A 16,506-nucleotide genomic window follows, 5' to 3' on the forward strand; every position below is an offset into this window, starting at 1 on the left:
AGAACATTGTACCTTTCAGGATTTTCAGGATCTGAAGGTGTGGCTCGAATGGTCGTGGAAATTATATCTGTACTTGTCAAATGTGTAGTTGGTGATACTGTTGTAGAAACATTACAAAAATACTCAGGTCCTGTTGAAACAAGGGAATAACATTCAGATTCACCTCATTTTCACTTGCAGTCACCTGAGAGAGCATCATTGTCAAATGGAACCTCATTAATTGAGGAAAAGCCTGGCTGGTAGAATTGATTTCTGTGTAATTTACCCCTCTCTGATCACAAGTGGAGAGGTTGCTGATACCTAGTGGTGATCTATCTTTACTGGTAATTCCACTTTCTTTCCTATATCTGAGAGTTGGTGGGACAGAGTTACTAGAGGGCCAGTTAAGTTCTCAGGTTGGTGGATTACAATCCAGAGATACACTTTCTTGACACGAATTTCATGTGAACACATTAAACAGTCACATCCTTATACTGGTAATGGTCACTTTCTGCCCTTTGGGGGCAGTTTTCTGAGCTTGCAGTAAAGATGGGAATCTTCACTACCTGACCGTGAATGTCTCAAACCTGCCATTAATTTTCTGACCATTTAATTATAATGACGCACCTTGCTGCTGGGACTGGCTCCTCCCTCCCCCTTCCCCCCTCCAGTTTGCACCTAGATAATTGGTTCAGATGTATGTTAATAAATCGTTTGTTTCAAGAGGTAAGAAATAAGTTGTGTTGATTCATCACCTTTCCCAACCTTGGGATATCCCAACGTGATTCAGAGCCTATGAAGTACTTTTTTGAAGTAAAGCCAAAGTTTTAATATTGGGAAACATGGAAGTTAATTCGTACACAGCAAAGCCACAAACATCAGTAAAACATTCACTAGATGATCTGTTTTGTAATGACATTAACAGGCTCAAAAGACCAAGTGGCCTGCTCCTGCTCCCAATTTGTGTGTATTGTTTGAGGAATAAAGGCTTCAAGGACACCAGGAGAACATCCCTATTCTTTGAATAATACCCTGGAATTGTTTACATCTACCTAAGGGGGACGTGGATCCTCAGTTTAATACCTCATCTACACAGCAGCACCACCACCAGTATAGCACTACCTCAGTGCTGGATCATGGTATCAGCCTGAATTTTAACTCTTAAGGGGAACTTGAACCTACAAAAGACTGGCATCAAAGGTCAGAGTGCAACTGAGTCTCTGCTGACAACTCCGGTACAAATACAGTTTACAGGTGTAATTGCTGCCTGCTGCTTACAGTCTTTGGTCTGAGGCTTGTGACAGTGGGATTTTATGGTCCTGCTGCAGTGCATGGAGTTTAGAATGGCTCACTGCATTTTACAGCCCAGTCACTGCCGCAATGGAGGTGTAAAATTCCACCCTTCTTCCCTGACAACTGAGGGAAGAGACCACATGACCAGAGTCAATATATTTGCATATATGAATTCCTGTCTCCTGCTGCTCAGGTGAAAATGCGATTCTCTTTGTTTTCTGCCCATGTTGGTGTTTCTCGGTGAACATGCTGCACCCACTCTGCAGAAAATTGAACCGCTACATTCAAATAGGCTAAAGTCCTCCTTATTTCAGAACCAGGGTTATTGTTTTATGGGGAGCGAATAGTTAATTTTTTATACAGGATAATTTGAGATTTTGACTGGAATGTTGGAACTTAACTACACAGGGGAGAGAATTCAGCCCATCGCTCGAATGCTGGTTCTTTGAATGATCTGCTCATTTAATTCCATTTCAATGTCCTTTTCCCACACCCTCATATGTTTGTTTCCCTTTTAAAATCCAGTATTAAATTTGTTTGTAAACTTATTTCAGTTGGGCATTCCATGTCCTAAAAACAGTTTGCATGAGTAAAATTCTCCAAATTTCTCCCTTTGTCCTTTTAGTGATAATTTTAAAGTTAATGCTCTCTTGTTGCTGTCTCACTGACTAGTGGAAATAGTTAGAGTTACTTTAGCAAAATTTCTAACAGTTTCCAAGGCCTCCAGCTGATCATTCACCACAGTTGTGATGATGCTTTTCTCATTACTAAAACCTCTCATCCAAGGTTCCATTTTAATTCAATTCTTCTCTATTCTATCAGTGACATCCTTCCCAAACTAGGACACAACAGTTGGAGGTTGCATTTCACAATTCCATCTGCTGGAAATAGACAAATTGCTTTATGAAAGCTCTGTCAATCAAATGCTATTTTGATTTGATGGGTTTGTTGGAGATTCTGCAATATTTTTGCATGTTTTGGGGATATTTTACAATCCTGTCCATTTGTCATGAAAAATGCAACTTACTGGCATGTTCAGAATGTTTGAGGAACCAAAGAGAGTGAATTTGGCCAGTTGCACTTCCTCAGATTGATAGAAGGAACTGAACCTGTGACCAGTTTGGATAGAAATGAATTTTAAAAATTCATTCGCCACATTGTTTGCAGAAAGTAACACTTACCAATGGTTCCAATTTGTATCACATAACTGCAGTTTGTCCCTGTTTCATTGATGATTGAAATGTTAACAGTGACAGTGTCACTGGATTTTTCTCCCTGATTATTTGAGGCTGTGCAGTAATATTGATGATGTTGCTGTTTGAAGGATTGACAATGTAGATCCAGTTTATTGGTGTCAGAGATCTTTGAATCTTCAGACAGGGTCTTTTCAAACCATGTGTATTGAATGGGAAGGGATCCCTGGACAGACTCACAGGAGATGGACACTGAATCCCCAGAACTAGCGACATTTGCTGGTGATGAAAATCTAAGCACAGGAACAGACACGGATTCTGTTGGAAAGAAAGAAACATTCAGACACTGAACATTTAATAATCAAATACTCTTCAAACTTTGCACTTCATCTCAGCCAGGCTCTGCCATGTTGGAATCTCACCAAGACATCTACCACTCTATGGGGTGGATGTTTAATTTGGGTTTGGGAACTGGACATGGGAGATAGTTCCAGGTCCTGACACCATTCACCATTCTTTAGGCATGCCCACTGCAATTTTCAATGTTCCAGACAATCAAAAGCCTGGAACTGGGCTCACCATCCAATCAGGGACAGTGGGCGGGCTCCTGATGCTAGAGGGCCTCACCAGGTGAGGTGGGAGTTGCTGACCTGAGCATGGAGACAGCAAGGGGCAAGTCCAGGTAAGTTTATTTTATGTTTCAAAACCCGGCAGCTGCCGGGCCATGATCCTGAAGGGGCAAGGTGGTCTGCTTGCATTGCCGATTGAAATCCCAGTGGGTGCTGGAATGGGTCTTTAATTGGCCCCTTTGGTAAATGTTATTTCCTAAGTTAGCTGCCCATCACTTGACTTCAAGCCGCCCGCTTTCTAAATGTTTGGGGCTTGGGATTGTAACGGTAAATTGGCATGGAGACCAGTGGTGCCAAATTTCACACCCACCCACCTCTAATCCTGACACCATACTTTTTAAAAATCCATCCCCATATCTCTCCATCCTCTGAAAGGCCTGAGTTACCCTTTCAGCCATGATATCAGAATAAATCAGGTCTCCAGATCAGAGCAGCAGTAATGATACTGAGAGTATGTTAACATGAAAATCATGGTGAATATCTCTTCGTAGCTGGTAGTGAGCCTCCAATGCTGTTTCATTGTTTGTGAGTTGAATGTGAATTACTTGGAGAGAATCTTAGAAAAGCAAAGGGGAAAATGAAGGCACTAAGTTGTCAGATATCGGTTACATGTTTTGTAGCTTTGGATAATAATGTAAATGTGATTGGCTCTGGTTCTCTGCATGTTGCGATAGAACACTTCAACCCTGGTACGTGGAGACGAGTGGGGGGACTGTGTGTGGGGTGGTGAGAAAGCTGGAAATACCAGGAATGTTGAGTTTGTGCCGACTTTAAAAGCAAAATCTCACCAGAATTCTTGCACACTGATTGAAAGTTTGGTTGGTTTCCAAGTAGGAAAGTTACGGTAAAAGTTTGGAAATTGGTGGGAATGTGTCCTCGGAGCACAGCAGCGAGGAGGGAGTCAGGGTGACTTTGCTGCTTGGGGCAGGATTGGCCAATCATGGGGAGGGAGAAATTGTATAAAACATTTGCCTGGGGGTGGGGATATATGCAGGTTGTAAAAAGGTGTAATGAATTGACATAAAATAGGGTACAAACAAAAAACTGCGGATGCTGGAAATGCAAAGCAAAAACAGAATCACCTGGAAAAACTCAGCAGGTGTCGCAGCATCGGCGGAGAGTAACCAACTTGATGTTTCGAGTCCTCATGACCCTTTAACAGAACTGAGTAAAAATACTAGAGGGGTGAAATATAAGCTGGTTTAAGGTGTTTGTGTGGAGGTGGGGGGGAAGTTGGTGGGGGGTGGTTGTTGGGACAAGCAAGCAGTGATAGGAGCAGATAAACAAAAGATGTCACAGACAAAAGAACAAAGAGGTGTTGAAGGTGGTGATATTATCTAAAAGCATGTGCTAATTAAGAATGGATGGCAGGACACGCAAGGTACAGCTCTAGTGGGGCGGGGGTGAAATAAGACTAATAGGGTATAAAATGTATACTTTTAAAATAATGGAAATAGGTGAGAATAGAATAATCTATATAAATTATTGGAAAAAACCAAAGTAAGGGGGAAGATGCAGAAAGGGGGTTGGGTTGGGGGAGGGAGTTCAAGATCTAAATTTGTTGAATTCAATATTCAGTCCGGAAGGCTTTAAAGTGCCTAGTCCAAAGATGAGGTGCTGTTCCTCCAGTTCCTCCAAATTGGGCGACCGCTTTGTAGAACACCTGCAGTCTGTCCGCAAGAAGGACCCAAACCTCCCTGTCACTTGCCAATTTAACACTCCACCCTGCTCTCTTGCCCACATGTCTGTCCTTGGCCTGCTGCATTGTTCCAGTGAAGCCCAACGCAAACTGGAGGAACAGCACCTCATCTTCCAACTATGCACTTTGCAGCATTCCGGACTGAATATTGAGTTCAACAATTTTAGATCTTGAGCTCCCTCCTCCATCCCCACCCCTTTTCCGTTTCTTCTCCCTCCCTTTTCTTTTTTCCAATAATTTATATAGATTTTTCTTTTCCCACCTATTTCCATTATTTTTAAATCTATACCTTTTATGCCCTGTTAGTTTTATTTCACCCCACCCCCAACTAGAGCTGTACATTGCGTGTCCTGCCATCAATTCTTAATTAGCACATTCTTTTAGAGAATATCACCACCTTCAACACCTCTTTGTTCTTTTGTCTGTGACATCTTTTGATTATCTGCTCCTATCACTGCATATTTGTCCATATAACCACCACCCGACCTCCCATTTCTCTACCCCCTTAAACCAGCTTATATTTCACACCTCTCCACTTTTACTCAGTTCTGTTGAATGGTCATGAGGACTGGAAACGTCAACTTTGTTCTTCTCCGCCGATGCTGCCAGACCTGCTGAGTTTTTAAAGATAGGGCAGGTTTTTTTTACAAGTCTAAAAGTTAAAGTAAAGATTGATTTAATCGATCCTGGGAAAAAAGCATTTCTGAAAAGTCCGGTTGCAACAAAGGGAGATCAAAGGGAAGAAACTCATTTAAGGGAATACTGAAGACTATGTGAGGGTGTAGCTGCTTAGCTTTCCCAGAACACAGCAGGATGGTTGGCTAGATCTCTCTGAAGACAGCAGCATAGCTGGTCAGAACTCCCAGGAGACAGTATGTACAATGTCCAGACCTGAACACCCAGCTGCTGTCAGCCTCAGAGGACACCCCAAAGAAAAAGCACTGTGTGGTAAATTTACTGGACTTCTATACTTTTTAAATCTATAATGATATTTGCTGAACAGAAAAGAGAAAGATTAGCTCTGAGGTTAGCTAGGATAAGATTTGTGGAACTGTTTTAAAATAGTGTTTACCATGTGAATCTATTCTTGTTTTTAAATGTAATTGTTTCTTTTTTCCTTTATTCTTTTCATAAATGTTTACTTTACAATAAAATCATCACACATATTTGGGGAAATCATTTCCTGATTTCAGAACCACCCCTCATACTATAAAAATTGTAAAAACCATTTTGGCAGCTGTTTCAAGTTTCCCTCTGGGTTTTGAGCAGTTTGGCATTTACCATCTGTCGTGCCATAACAGAGGGAGCTTTGACTTGGAGCAGTGTTTGTGGATGGGGTCAGGGTTAACATGTGGAATGTCACATCTGGAACCCGACTCAAGATGCTGACCTCAGTGTTTATCTCTGCCATGCTTGGCTGGTTGTGCAGAAGCCTCTTTAGATTAGAGGGTTAGAAATGTAATTAAATTATTTGCTGAATCCTAATGATATTTCATCATACATTTGAATCTAATACCACATCCTGGGTTTACCCAGCTTCCTGAATGGAACCAAGGAGAGATCACAATGACAGTTCATGAAGCTCCTTCAAAATCAGGCAAATACAGCAATAATTACACTGTGTCCTCTGCTGCTTCCTTATTGCCCATTGGGAAAGTTTGCAATAGGTGAAATGTAGGACCAGTTTGAATGGAGTTCAACTTGCATGTCCACGGTCATTGACAGCGGTTAGTCACATTTCACTCTGCTGGAGAGCAGCTTGGGACAGATCAGTGATGTTCTACTCCAGAAATCCAGCTCATGAAGAATAGAATTGGTGTCAATCTTTACACACTATTAAATATGTTTACACAGACACATTTGACTAGCAGATTCCTCAAATCCATCACCCGCAGTTTCAGTCTGCATCTGTTTATAGGTGCACAAGTGAATCACCAATTAATACCACCACTGCATACAATTAAACACAGTTAATAAATGATTAGATGGTGACCTTCTCTCTTTTTAAATAAAATTTTCAGTTAATATGGCGACCAAAAAGAGTGAAACACACTGAATTAAAAATCTCAATTTTCTATACAAAGTATTATATTGCAAGATAACCCTCTCCTCGGGTCCCTAAGAAATTCGTTGTACCTGCATTTCTGTCTCTAAAACAATCAGGCATCCACTCATTTCATTTAGAAATTTCCATTCTTTCCAGCATTTGTTTCAATTCAGCAAGGTCAGTTTCTAAGGGTTTCTCATCCACACTTTTCATACTGTCTACATTATCTGACAGTGAGGGTTAACTTAATAACATTCAGTGTGTATACCACCGCTGCCCCCGCCTCCCAAGCCTGGTTGGTGACAGCGCTGTCCATACTGCAGCCAGAGTGGGAGTAGAGGACATCACAGCAGGCCCCCACAGTGTACACAATGTGTTGCAGTGACAGCTCACTAAACCTGGGAGCTACAGTCTTTTTGCCTCTTGGGGATATCTTCCCTGCAGTGGTCCTGGGTTGGAAACACTGAGATGTGTGCGCAAGGCTGGACTTTACATATGGTGCTGGGCCTGATGAAGCAGTGAAGTGATGGTGTTTGGGGTGAATGAGATCCCACCCACCATGGAAATGGTGTGTTTCCCAGGAATGTATAACTAATGCGTTGGGTTTGGGACGATGTGGCCTGAAAACCCCCCATTGTGGCCGGTGGGTAAAACATTGATTTCCCCGCCCACTAACACACTTAGTGCAAATCGGGGACAATCCCGCTCTTTGGTTGATAATAGAGGCGTAAGTGTGACTGACAGATTCAGAGACATGTATGAAAACATGAACATCATGGTCCTAAACACTACAAGGACTTTGAAAACAGAGCCATCCAGCTGGACGGCAACGGCCTGGACCAATCCTGTGCTGACGGTGAGGTAGGCAGTGCTGAGCTAAGTGAGGGTCCAGCAGTGCAACATCCATCAGACAACCATGCTGTGAGTGATGTGTCCTGTTTCACAGGCCACTGCCATGTACAAAATATTTCCACTTGCTTCACCACACACATCTGGGTAACAGCCGTTGGAGACCCAGGGACACCAAATAAGCCCCAAAGAAATCTCTGAAGAGGAACCTGGAGGGACCCACCTTGATATACCATCACAGCTCTCACCCACACCCTCCACCAGCGCAGAGGCACACCCCTCGGTGAGATCTATCTTTAGAGTAGACTCAGGCTCACAGCTGGTGAGCAAATCGCACTGCCTGATCCACAGCTGGCAGCGGCAGGGGCTTCCCAGGTGTCTGGCACTCAGTGGGCTGCTGGAGGCCATAAATTTGCTGAGGTCGAGTCAGGTGAGGCGTTTCTGGATTTGGTCATGTCACAGTTGCTGGAGCTGGAAAGGCCAACGTGGGAACATCAGGAAGGGATATCTGCTGCACCCCTCAGATTGCAAGGCACAATGGAGGAGTCCGTCCGCCTGCACTCTGAGGTGATAGCGCCGGCATGTCAATGCACCGAAGTCAACACTGGTAGGATGGCAGCTGCCATGGAGACGTTGGTCCAGAGCACCGTTCCTACACTGCTGTGGGGCTGAACTCCATTGCTGATGTATAGTTGGCTCCTGACAGTGTGTATGTGAGAGGGGTGCGGGCAGCTCGATCTCACTCCAGCTACCCCTGCTCCTCAAGAATTCAGCCAAGGGTCCTTGGGGACCCATAGCGAGAAGGATCAACATGTGTACCCTCCGGGGCCATTCATCCTGGTGACTCCGGGAGTGTCTGGCCCAACCGAATCCCCTCTTACTGTGACCGTGACAGCTCCAAGTCCACAGGCCAAGGAGGCTGCTAATGCCACACAGCAGGACCTCGAAAGGAAGCCGAGGCCCTCCAGGCCTCAGGCCTCCAGAGGACGCCCGCCAAAGTTATCACAGACAGAGCATAGCAGTCAGCAGACTGTCTTTACCTCCACTCTGGATGTCTGCGGAGCACCAAGATGTAGCGGGAGGATTAGGAAAGTTGAGAAGATGTAGCTCTTTTAAAGCCAACCAAATAAACTAAATTAACAAAATGAGGGATAAAATAAAACGCAGCCCCTAAGTGAGGGTCACTGCAAAACCAAAGACAGGATTTAAAGGAAACTTACAACATCAAACCAAAATGTGATTAAGAGGCTGGATAAAGCACCCCAACCCGCGTGGTCACCCAACGAGCACGGAAGGACTCGACGGTGCCGGCAGACACCGCGTGGTTGAGGAGATGTAGTTTCACGTCCTGGGCACGGGTGTTAATCACTTGTACATACTGTTCATTATTGTCAATAAACTCCAAAGAATGTCTCCCTGCCTATCGCTCCTTATTTTGATGAGCAATGTTCATGTCACTCACATGTGAACACTTTCTGTACAAGATAAAGGCAGGTGTCTCAGTCCAGGGCCTCCGCCCTGTGCTTTGTGCAGCCTTCAGACCAAAGTGACGGCCTGGATTTCACCAACTTGGGTTGATTCAGGAGCCCTTTAAAAATGGCGGGTGTGTCCTAATTCTGGGATTCCCAACTGCATTCCGGGGTTGTGTGATTTTGGGAGCAGCTTTAAAGGATACAGGCTGGCTCCTTCAAAACCCACACCCAGAACACCCCAACCTGGCTGCCTCCATTGTGGAGATAGACACGTCCTACCCCTCTGCAATTTTCATGGACTCGGGCCAGGTTTTGAATGAGACGTAGTCCAAAGCCCCTCAGAGGAGCTGTAAACACTGGTCTGCATGAGGGGACCTTTTAACAGCTAAGTTCAAAAGGTCCATCTCATACCCCCTATGTCGAGTCACACCCCCATCGATCCCACTTGGCCCTTCATGCACCCTATGTCCCTTTACCCACGCCTTATAACCCCACATGCTCCTGACTTCAAGCTGTACACTTCCACCCACCTCCAAGCCCCCTCATGGCAAATCTTCCCCTTACACACACCCCCTTTGTGGGCTGTGAGGGGTGAGGGTTGAAGGGCCTTTGTGTTTTGAGTTTAGCTGTTACAAAGTCCAAGGGCATTAAGGAGGGGCCTTTTAAACAGCCCGTCTCCGCAGCCGGCAGCCCCTGTGGCTGCCTCTGCATTTCTTCCTGGTGTGGCTGGCCAGACTGCAGCCCGGGCACAGCTCCCAGCAATGGGATTCCCACCTTTGTGGGCACTTTATTCCAAGGCCAAGTGGGGAATTTTCCGAATTCCCCCTACCCGCTTTGAGGCTGAATATCCAGACCAATGTCTCAACAATTAATAAAGAAGCTTCTTTTACCATCAAAACAACTTTTCCATTTCCGTTTAGTTCACTTGTAAAGTTCAACTCTGACATGTTGGACAGGCCATGAATTGGGTTTGGGTAACATGAGTCGGATTTCCCGACCTCTGCCCTTTCCCTTTAAGACTCTGCATTGCTGAGGAGCCTCGGGATATCGGAGCTGTCATGTTTCCTTCCAGATAAAACATTGATCAGACATTTCAGTCGAGAGTAATAAAGAAAAACAGTAAGAAATGTACCGTTAGATATTTGTAGCCACACAGCAAACATTGAATCGTGGCCTGGTTCTTCAATACCACAGCTGTACCATCCGGTATCTCCTGAGCGAAGATCCTCCATAGTAACAATAAATAATCCTTGTGAATTGTTATCTGTGACCGATATTCTTCCATTTCGCCAATTTGTCGATGCTACAACATTACACTGGCGAGTCCAGCCGCGACACCAATATTTTATAGGTGACTTGTACCTCCGTGCATCATAGTGACAATCTATTGTGATCGCTCTTCACACAACTCCTGTTACTTTTTTTTTTGCCCACACTGTACCTGAAACGGAGGAGAGAACATTTCAGAAATTGAACAGGAAATAACTGCTTAATTCAAACAGATACATTTTAATGAGTTAAATTCCATCAAGTTTGTGAAGAGAGTAATCATTCATATAGACACTTATCGGAGCCTCACTGTGTTCCAAAGCATGTCACAGACAACGATATACTCGTGAGATAATTGGGACATTTTCTTGACATATTGGCAGGGGCTGGTAGAGTGAGGGAACCTGGAAATTGGGGTTCTGCCTCATACTGTGGGGTATAACCCCAGACTGCGTATGACATCATCAAGAGGTTCCACAGCCAGAAACCTGCCTGATTGACAGGCCTGATTTGCAGTCGGTTGTGGAGCAGTGTGAAAGGGGTCACAGGAGCCGACAGTTCCCTGATCTGATCTGAGGTGTGTGGGGTGCGGGGGAGGTTTGTGTCCTTGCAGGGGGGGTGTTCAGATCTTGAATGAGTTAGGGACATCCAAAGGTAGGATTTGAAGGCCTTGAAGGTTTGGGAGGTTGTGTGATAGGTGGCCTTGTAGGATGGATAGATTCCTGAGGTAGGGATTTGGATGCCTTGACTTGAACATTCATGACACCAATGGCCTTGCTGGGAGAGAAACTCATGATTTGGGGAAAGAGTTTTGCACTAAAATAATAAAAGAGCGATTGAAAATAATTAAATGGCTAGAGAGAAGTGAAGAAAAGGAAAAAGATACAGGGAAAGTTACAGATGAAAAGGGAATGGAAAAGATATCAGATCAGAGAAATGAAGGATTGAAAAGAAGAAGATTGCCAAACAGACAGAAACATGATTCAGTTTCCTGTCCATAGGTACATCAAATATTCTGCTGAAAATTGATAAGCTAGAGGCACAAAATATTTTGGGTCGGTTAAAGTTGTGGTTTAGAGCAGATGGGGCTGGGAGTTTAACATTGTGTGTTATAAAATAGATTCATCGAAAATGATGGAGAGGTGGCAATACTGAGTGATGAGCAAAATCTAGTTTCTTAAAGTTAAAGAATGAAAAATAAAAGGCTACTTATGAGAAGAGTGATGTAGACCAACGATCTACCAGTGAGGAACAGTGTCACTGAGAGAGCCTCATAAAACAATATTTCATCAACTGTACTTTAAAAAACAGAAATAGTTGCCAACTTGGGAGATGTTTTATTTGTGGGATTATTACCGCTGCAGTCTTCAGTGTATACTGGACATCAGATTATATTGAAAATTACCAATTAAAACAGGTTTTCATTTTCAAAATGTTGCTGTCATAGCTTTTTGACAATTAAATTCTCCTTTACTTATCATACATAATTAATAATGCAGTTCAGTTTATTTATTAACTATTCCCATGGTGTGATAGTAAATTCACAAGGTAATACAATACTTCACAATTATTATTCATTTGGTTTTGCTGACTATTTTGTGCCTTTGCACTTAGGAGACTTCCCACATCTAGAGACGGATGCGGCAGAAAAAGCACATGTTTACTTTTGCATTCCAAAGCTTGTTTTCCCTGGAACAGGTCAAAAACCTCCAGAGACAACAGAATGAGCGGCAGCACTCCACATCAAGCATGTTGGACTGGGATCTCTCCTCCTCTTCCCACCAGCCTTAGGTCTGTTGGAAGATTTTCAGGTTGATAATCAACCTGTTGGGCTTGGTTAGAACGTGCCTTCCATTCTCAACAAGATCAGAAGTGGGACTCAAAGACAGAGCTTCTGGCTCAGATACAGAGACGCTACCCACTATGCCCAAGACCTCTTTTGTAACTTTGCATGTCTCCAAATATTTAAACTTATCCTGTATAACCAGCGCACGAGAGTTAAACAAAGTCAGATGATTTGAATATCCAAGCTCTGGCTGTCACTCACCGGGCAGAGAACAAATGAGGAGAATCAAAATCCATATCGTTTTGTTCACAAAGATCAGGGAAGAACTTGTTTCCTGACACTCAGCTCTTGTTTCTCACATTGAAATAGGTGTCTAATATAAATGCTACAAGGAATTTAAATGAGGACGAAGATAGCAGGAAGCCAGATTATGAAACCACATTAAGGCAGCTGATGAAATCTGACCCCTAAGAACTTGAACTTCTGTCAGTTATATTTAACAAAAGAATTAAACTAATTTTCATTGAAAGGATATAAAATCCTGAAAACAAGAATGTTAAAAAGTTAGAACATATGGAGAATGGTGAGCTGAGCTTGTATTTATACTGAATTGTGAGGTGAGTTAGAACAGGAACCCCCTCCCAATTTCCACAAACCCCACAGGAACAGAAGTATTTTTTTCATTTCTGAAATTTATTTGTCAAATTGAATACAGAGATTTCTTAATATTTTGGGTTTATTTGCTAATCTTTGTAGATCACCCGTAAGCACCTGATTGATTTAAAAAGAATGGAGATACCCCACAAACTGATGTTCCACCTGTAGCCATTGTTGAACCTGTGGTTCCTGTTAAAATTGTACAGCCAAGGATAGTCATGCCCGATGTCTCTGTCGGAGTGGACGACACTGATCTGCCTGTGCCTAATGAGGTACCTGATGTTATTGCAGAGACTGTGGTTCCTGCCAAAGAATCAGAGGTGGTGAAACTATAACATTCCACATGGATCAGGAAACCACTTGAATGACCGAGCTTATAAGTTCATGACGGTGTAAGTATTTTAATGTCATGAGATAAACATCCTTGTAAATGCAAAATGTACAGAAATGTTAAAGGGTGAGGAATGTAATAATTATAGTTTTGATAAACGTAGGACTGTAACATTAAGAATAATCCTTTGTTGTAAGAGAACATGATGTGTGTAAACCAACCAGTTTGCAGCATGTGGAACCTCCACGGGGAGTTGTCCTTTAGTTATAGAGTTAGATACACACATGTAGCTGCTGCTGCTGTCTTGTAAATAAAGTTCAATGTTTCCACGCAGAAAAGTTGCTGGAAAATCAACTCTATAACAATGGGCTAGAACTTCCTGAAAATATAATGGGGTATGAACAACAAACACCTCTTTTAATGTGAAAATCAATCAGCAACTTTTGGCGATGAAGAGAAAAGCCAATGAATCGTGAAATGCCACAAGTTACTGCTGATTTGTGCCACTCCACCTCTGCCTTAAAAATATTCGAAGCCTCCCCTTCACCACCTTTTCAGGAAGAGATTTGCAAAGATTCACAACCCACTGAGTTATAAAAAATCACCTAATCTCTGTTCTAAATGGGTGACCCCTCATTTTCCCACAAGAGGAAACAGCCTCTCCGCACCCACCCTGTCAAGTCCCCTCAGGAACTTATATGTTTCAATCAATTCGCCTCTTACTCTTCTAAACTCCAGCAGATAGAAGCCTAGTCTGTCCAACCTTTCCTCGTCAGACAATCCACCCATTCCTGGTATTAGCCTGGTAAACCTTCTCTGAACTGCTTCCAATGCATTTACATCCTTCCTTAAATAATGTGACCAATACTGTACAGAGTCCTCCAAATGTGGTCTCACTAGTGCCCTATGCAGATGAAGAATAACTTCCCTACTTTTGTATTCAATCTCCCTCACAATAAATGAAATCATTCTTTGTGTCATCAGCAAATCACTTGGACTTTTTTTTACTTGTTGGAATGTGCATTCTGAAATATCCCCTTAAATATGAGCCACTGCATCTCGATTGACCTATCCGTAAAAGTATTTTGCCAATACACTTTAGCCATCCCAGCTTTCATGTCCTTATAATTGCCCGTAATAATGTTTAAAAACTTACAGCGGGATTTTCCACACCCGCTCGCCGGCCCTTCCGGTCCCATCGCAAGTCAGTGGGGCTTCTGGCTGGGGAACTGCCTCCCCCACAGCGAGTCCCACCAGCAACAGGGCCCGAAAATCCCAGCCTTAGTCTCAGACCCACTCCTCTCTCCTTCAAACTGAATGTAAAATTCATCCTATTAAGGTCACTGTTTCCTAGGGGCATCTGCACGGTGAGATCGTTAATTCCTCCCATCTCATTGCACAATAGCAGGTCTAGTATAGCCTGCTGTCTGGTTGAATCCAGAAACTATCTTGAAAACATTCAATGTACTCCTCAGCTAGGCTCACCTCCTATAGGACCAGCACACACTTTGTTCACTCTTTTCTTTCTTAAATATTTATAAAAACTCTTCCTATCTGTTGCTATATTCCTGGCTACCTTTCTCTCATAAAGTAAATTTTCCCTTCTTATTAGTCTTTTAGTCATTCTTTTCTGTTCCTTTTATTCTGTCCAATCTTCTGACCTGCCACCTGTCTTTGCAGAATTATAAGCTTTTCCTTTGAGTTTGATACTATGTTTAACCTTTCAAGTTAACCACGGATGGTGTGTCCGTCACTTGGACTATTTCTTACACATTGGAATGTCCATTCTGAAATATCCCCTTAAATATGAGTCACTGCATCTCGATTGACCAATCCCTTAACCTATTTTGCCAATTCACTTTAGCCATCCCAGCTTTCATGTCCTTATAATTGCCCTTATTTAAGTTTAAAAACTTACAGCGGCATTTTCCACACCCGCTTGCCGGCCCTTCCGGTCCCATCGCAAGTCAGTGGGGCTTCTGGCTGGGGAGCTGCCTCCCCCACAGCTAGTCCCACCAGCAACACGGCCCAAAAATCACAGCCTTAGACTCAGACCCACTCCTCTCTCCCTCAAACTGAATGTAAAATGCATCCTATTACGGTCACTGTTTCCTAGGGGGATCTGCACGGTGAGATCGTTAATTCCTCCCATCTCATTGCACAATAGCAGGTCTAGTATAGCCTGCTGTCTGGTTGAATCCAGAAACTACCTTGAAAACATTCAATGTACTCCTCAGCTAGGCTATCTTTGCCCATCCGACTTTTCCAGTCTATATGTAAATTAATGACATCAATGATTATCACCACGACTTTCTGACAAGGTCCAATTATTTCTTCCTCTCTTGTACTAATACCATCATTCACTAACAGAGCCACCGCTACACCTTTTCCTCGCTTCCTGTCCTTCCTAAGTACCCTGTACCCTTCAATATTCACATCCCAATCCATGTCCTCCTACAGCCATGTCTCCGTAATGGCTATCAAATTGTAATTATTGATTTCTATGTGCGCTCTCAGTTCATCTGTTTTGTTTTGAATACTACGTGCATTCAGATACAGAGCTTTTAGTTTTATACTTTTATTCTTTTTATAACTTTTAGTTTCATCTGTTGATTTACTGTTTGATTTGTTCTCTCTATCCCCCATTGTCAGTGTCTGTATTTCATATTTCCTAATAATAGCTTTTTCGTTTGACTTCTTTCTGCTCATTGAATTACAGCGTTATACTGAATATGATCTGTTGCCCCACTATTTAATTTAAAAACCTCTCTACTTCCCTAGTTATGTGGCTTGCAAGAACACTGGTCCCAGCACGGTTCAGGTGTAGACCATCCCAATTGTGCAGATCCCACTTTCCCCAGTACCGGCTCTTGTGCCCCACAAACCAGAACCCACTTCTTCCACACCAGCCTTTGAGGCACATTCACCTCCTGAGTCTGATTTGTCCTGTGACAATTTGCACATGGCTCAGGTAATAATCCATCGGTTACGACATTTGCGGTTCTGCTTCTTAATCTGGTGCCTCGTTCCTCACACTGATCGTGCAGAACCTCCTTCTCTGTGTTGCCTATGTCATTGGTGCTTACATGGACCACGATGACTGGGTGCTCCCCCTCCCAATGCAAGTTCCTCCCCAACCCTGAGCCGACGTCCCACACCCTGGCACCGAGCAGGCAACATGATCGTGTGGACTCACGCTGTTTGCTGCAGAGAATGGTGTCAATCCCTCTGACTATACTATCCCTCACTACCACTACATTCCTGTTTGCTCCCCCCACTTGAATGACTTCCTGTGCCATGGT

At 43.3% G+C, this 16,506-nt stretch overlaps 1 protein-coding gene across 1 annotated transcript in view; it reads right to left on the reverse strand.

The window, feature by feature from the left end:
* Positions 1-16,506, reverse strand: part of LOC121282008 — a 213,884-nt gene that overhangs the window by 116,544 nt on the left and 80,834 nt on the right. The window contains 2 exon segments of the mRNA XM_041195321.1: positions 2,454-2,783; positions 10,294-10,611. Of these exon segments, the coding sequence (XP_041051255.1) occupies positions 2,454-2,783; positions 10,294-10,611 (648 nt within the window).

This window comes from Carcharodon carcharias, chromosome 9 (genome assembly GCF_017639515.1).
Source record: "Carcharodon carcharias isolate sCarCar2 chromosome 9, sCarCar2.pri, whole genome shotgun sequence".
Taxonomy (NCBI): Eukaryota; Metazoa; Chordata; class Chondrichthyes; order Lamniformes; family Lamnidae; genus Carcharodon; species Carcharodon carcharias.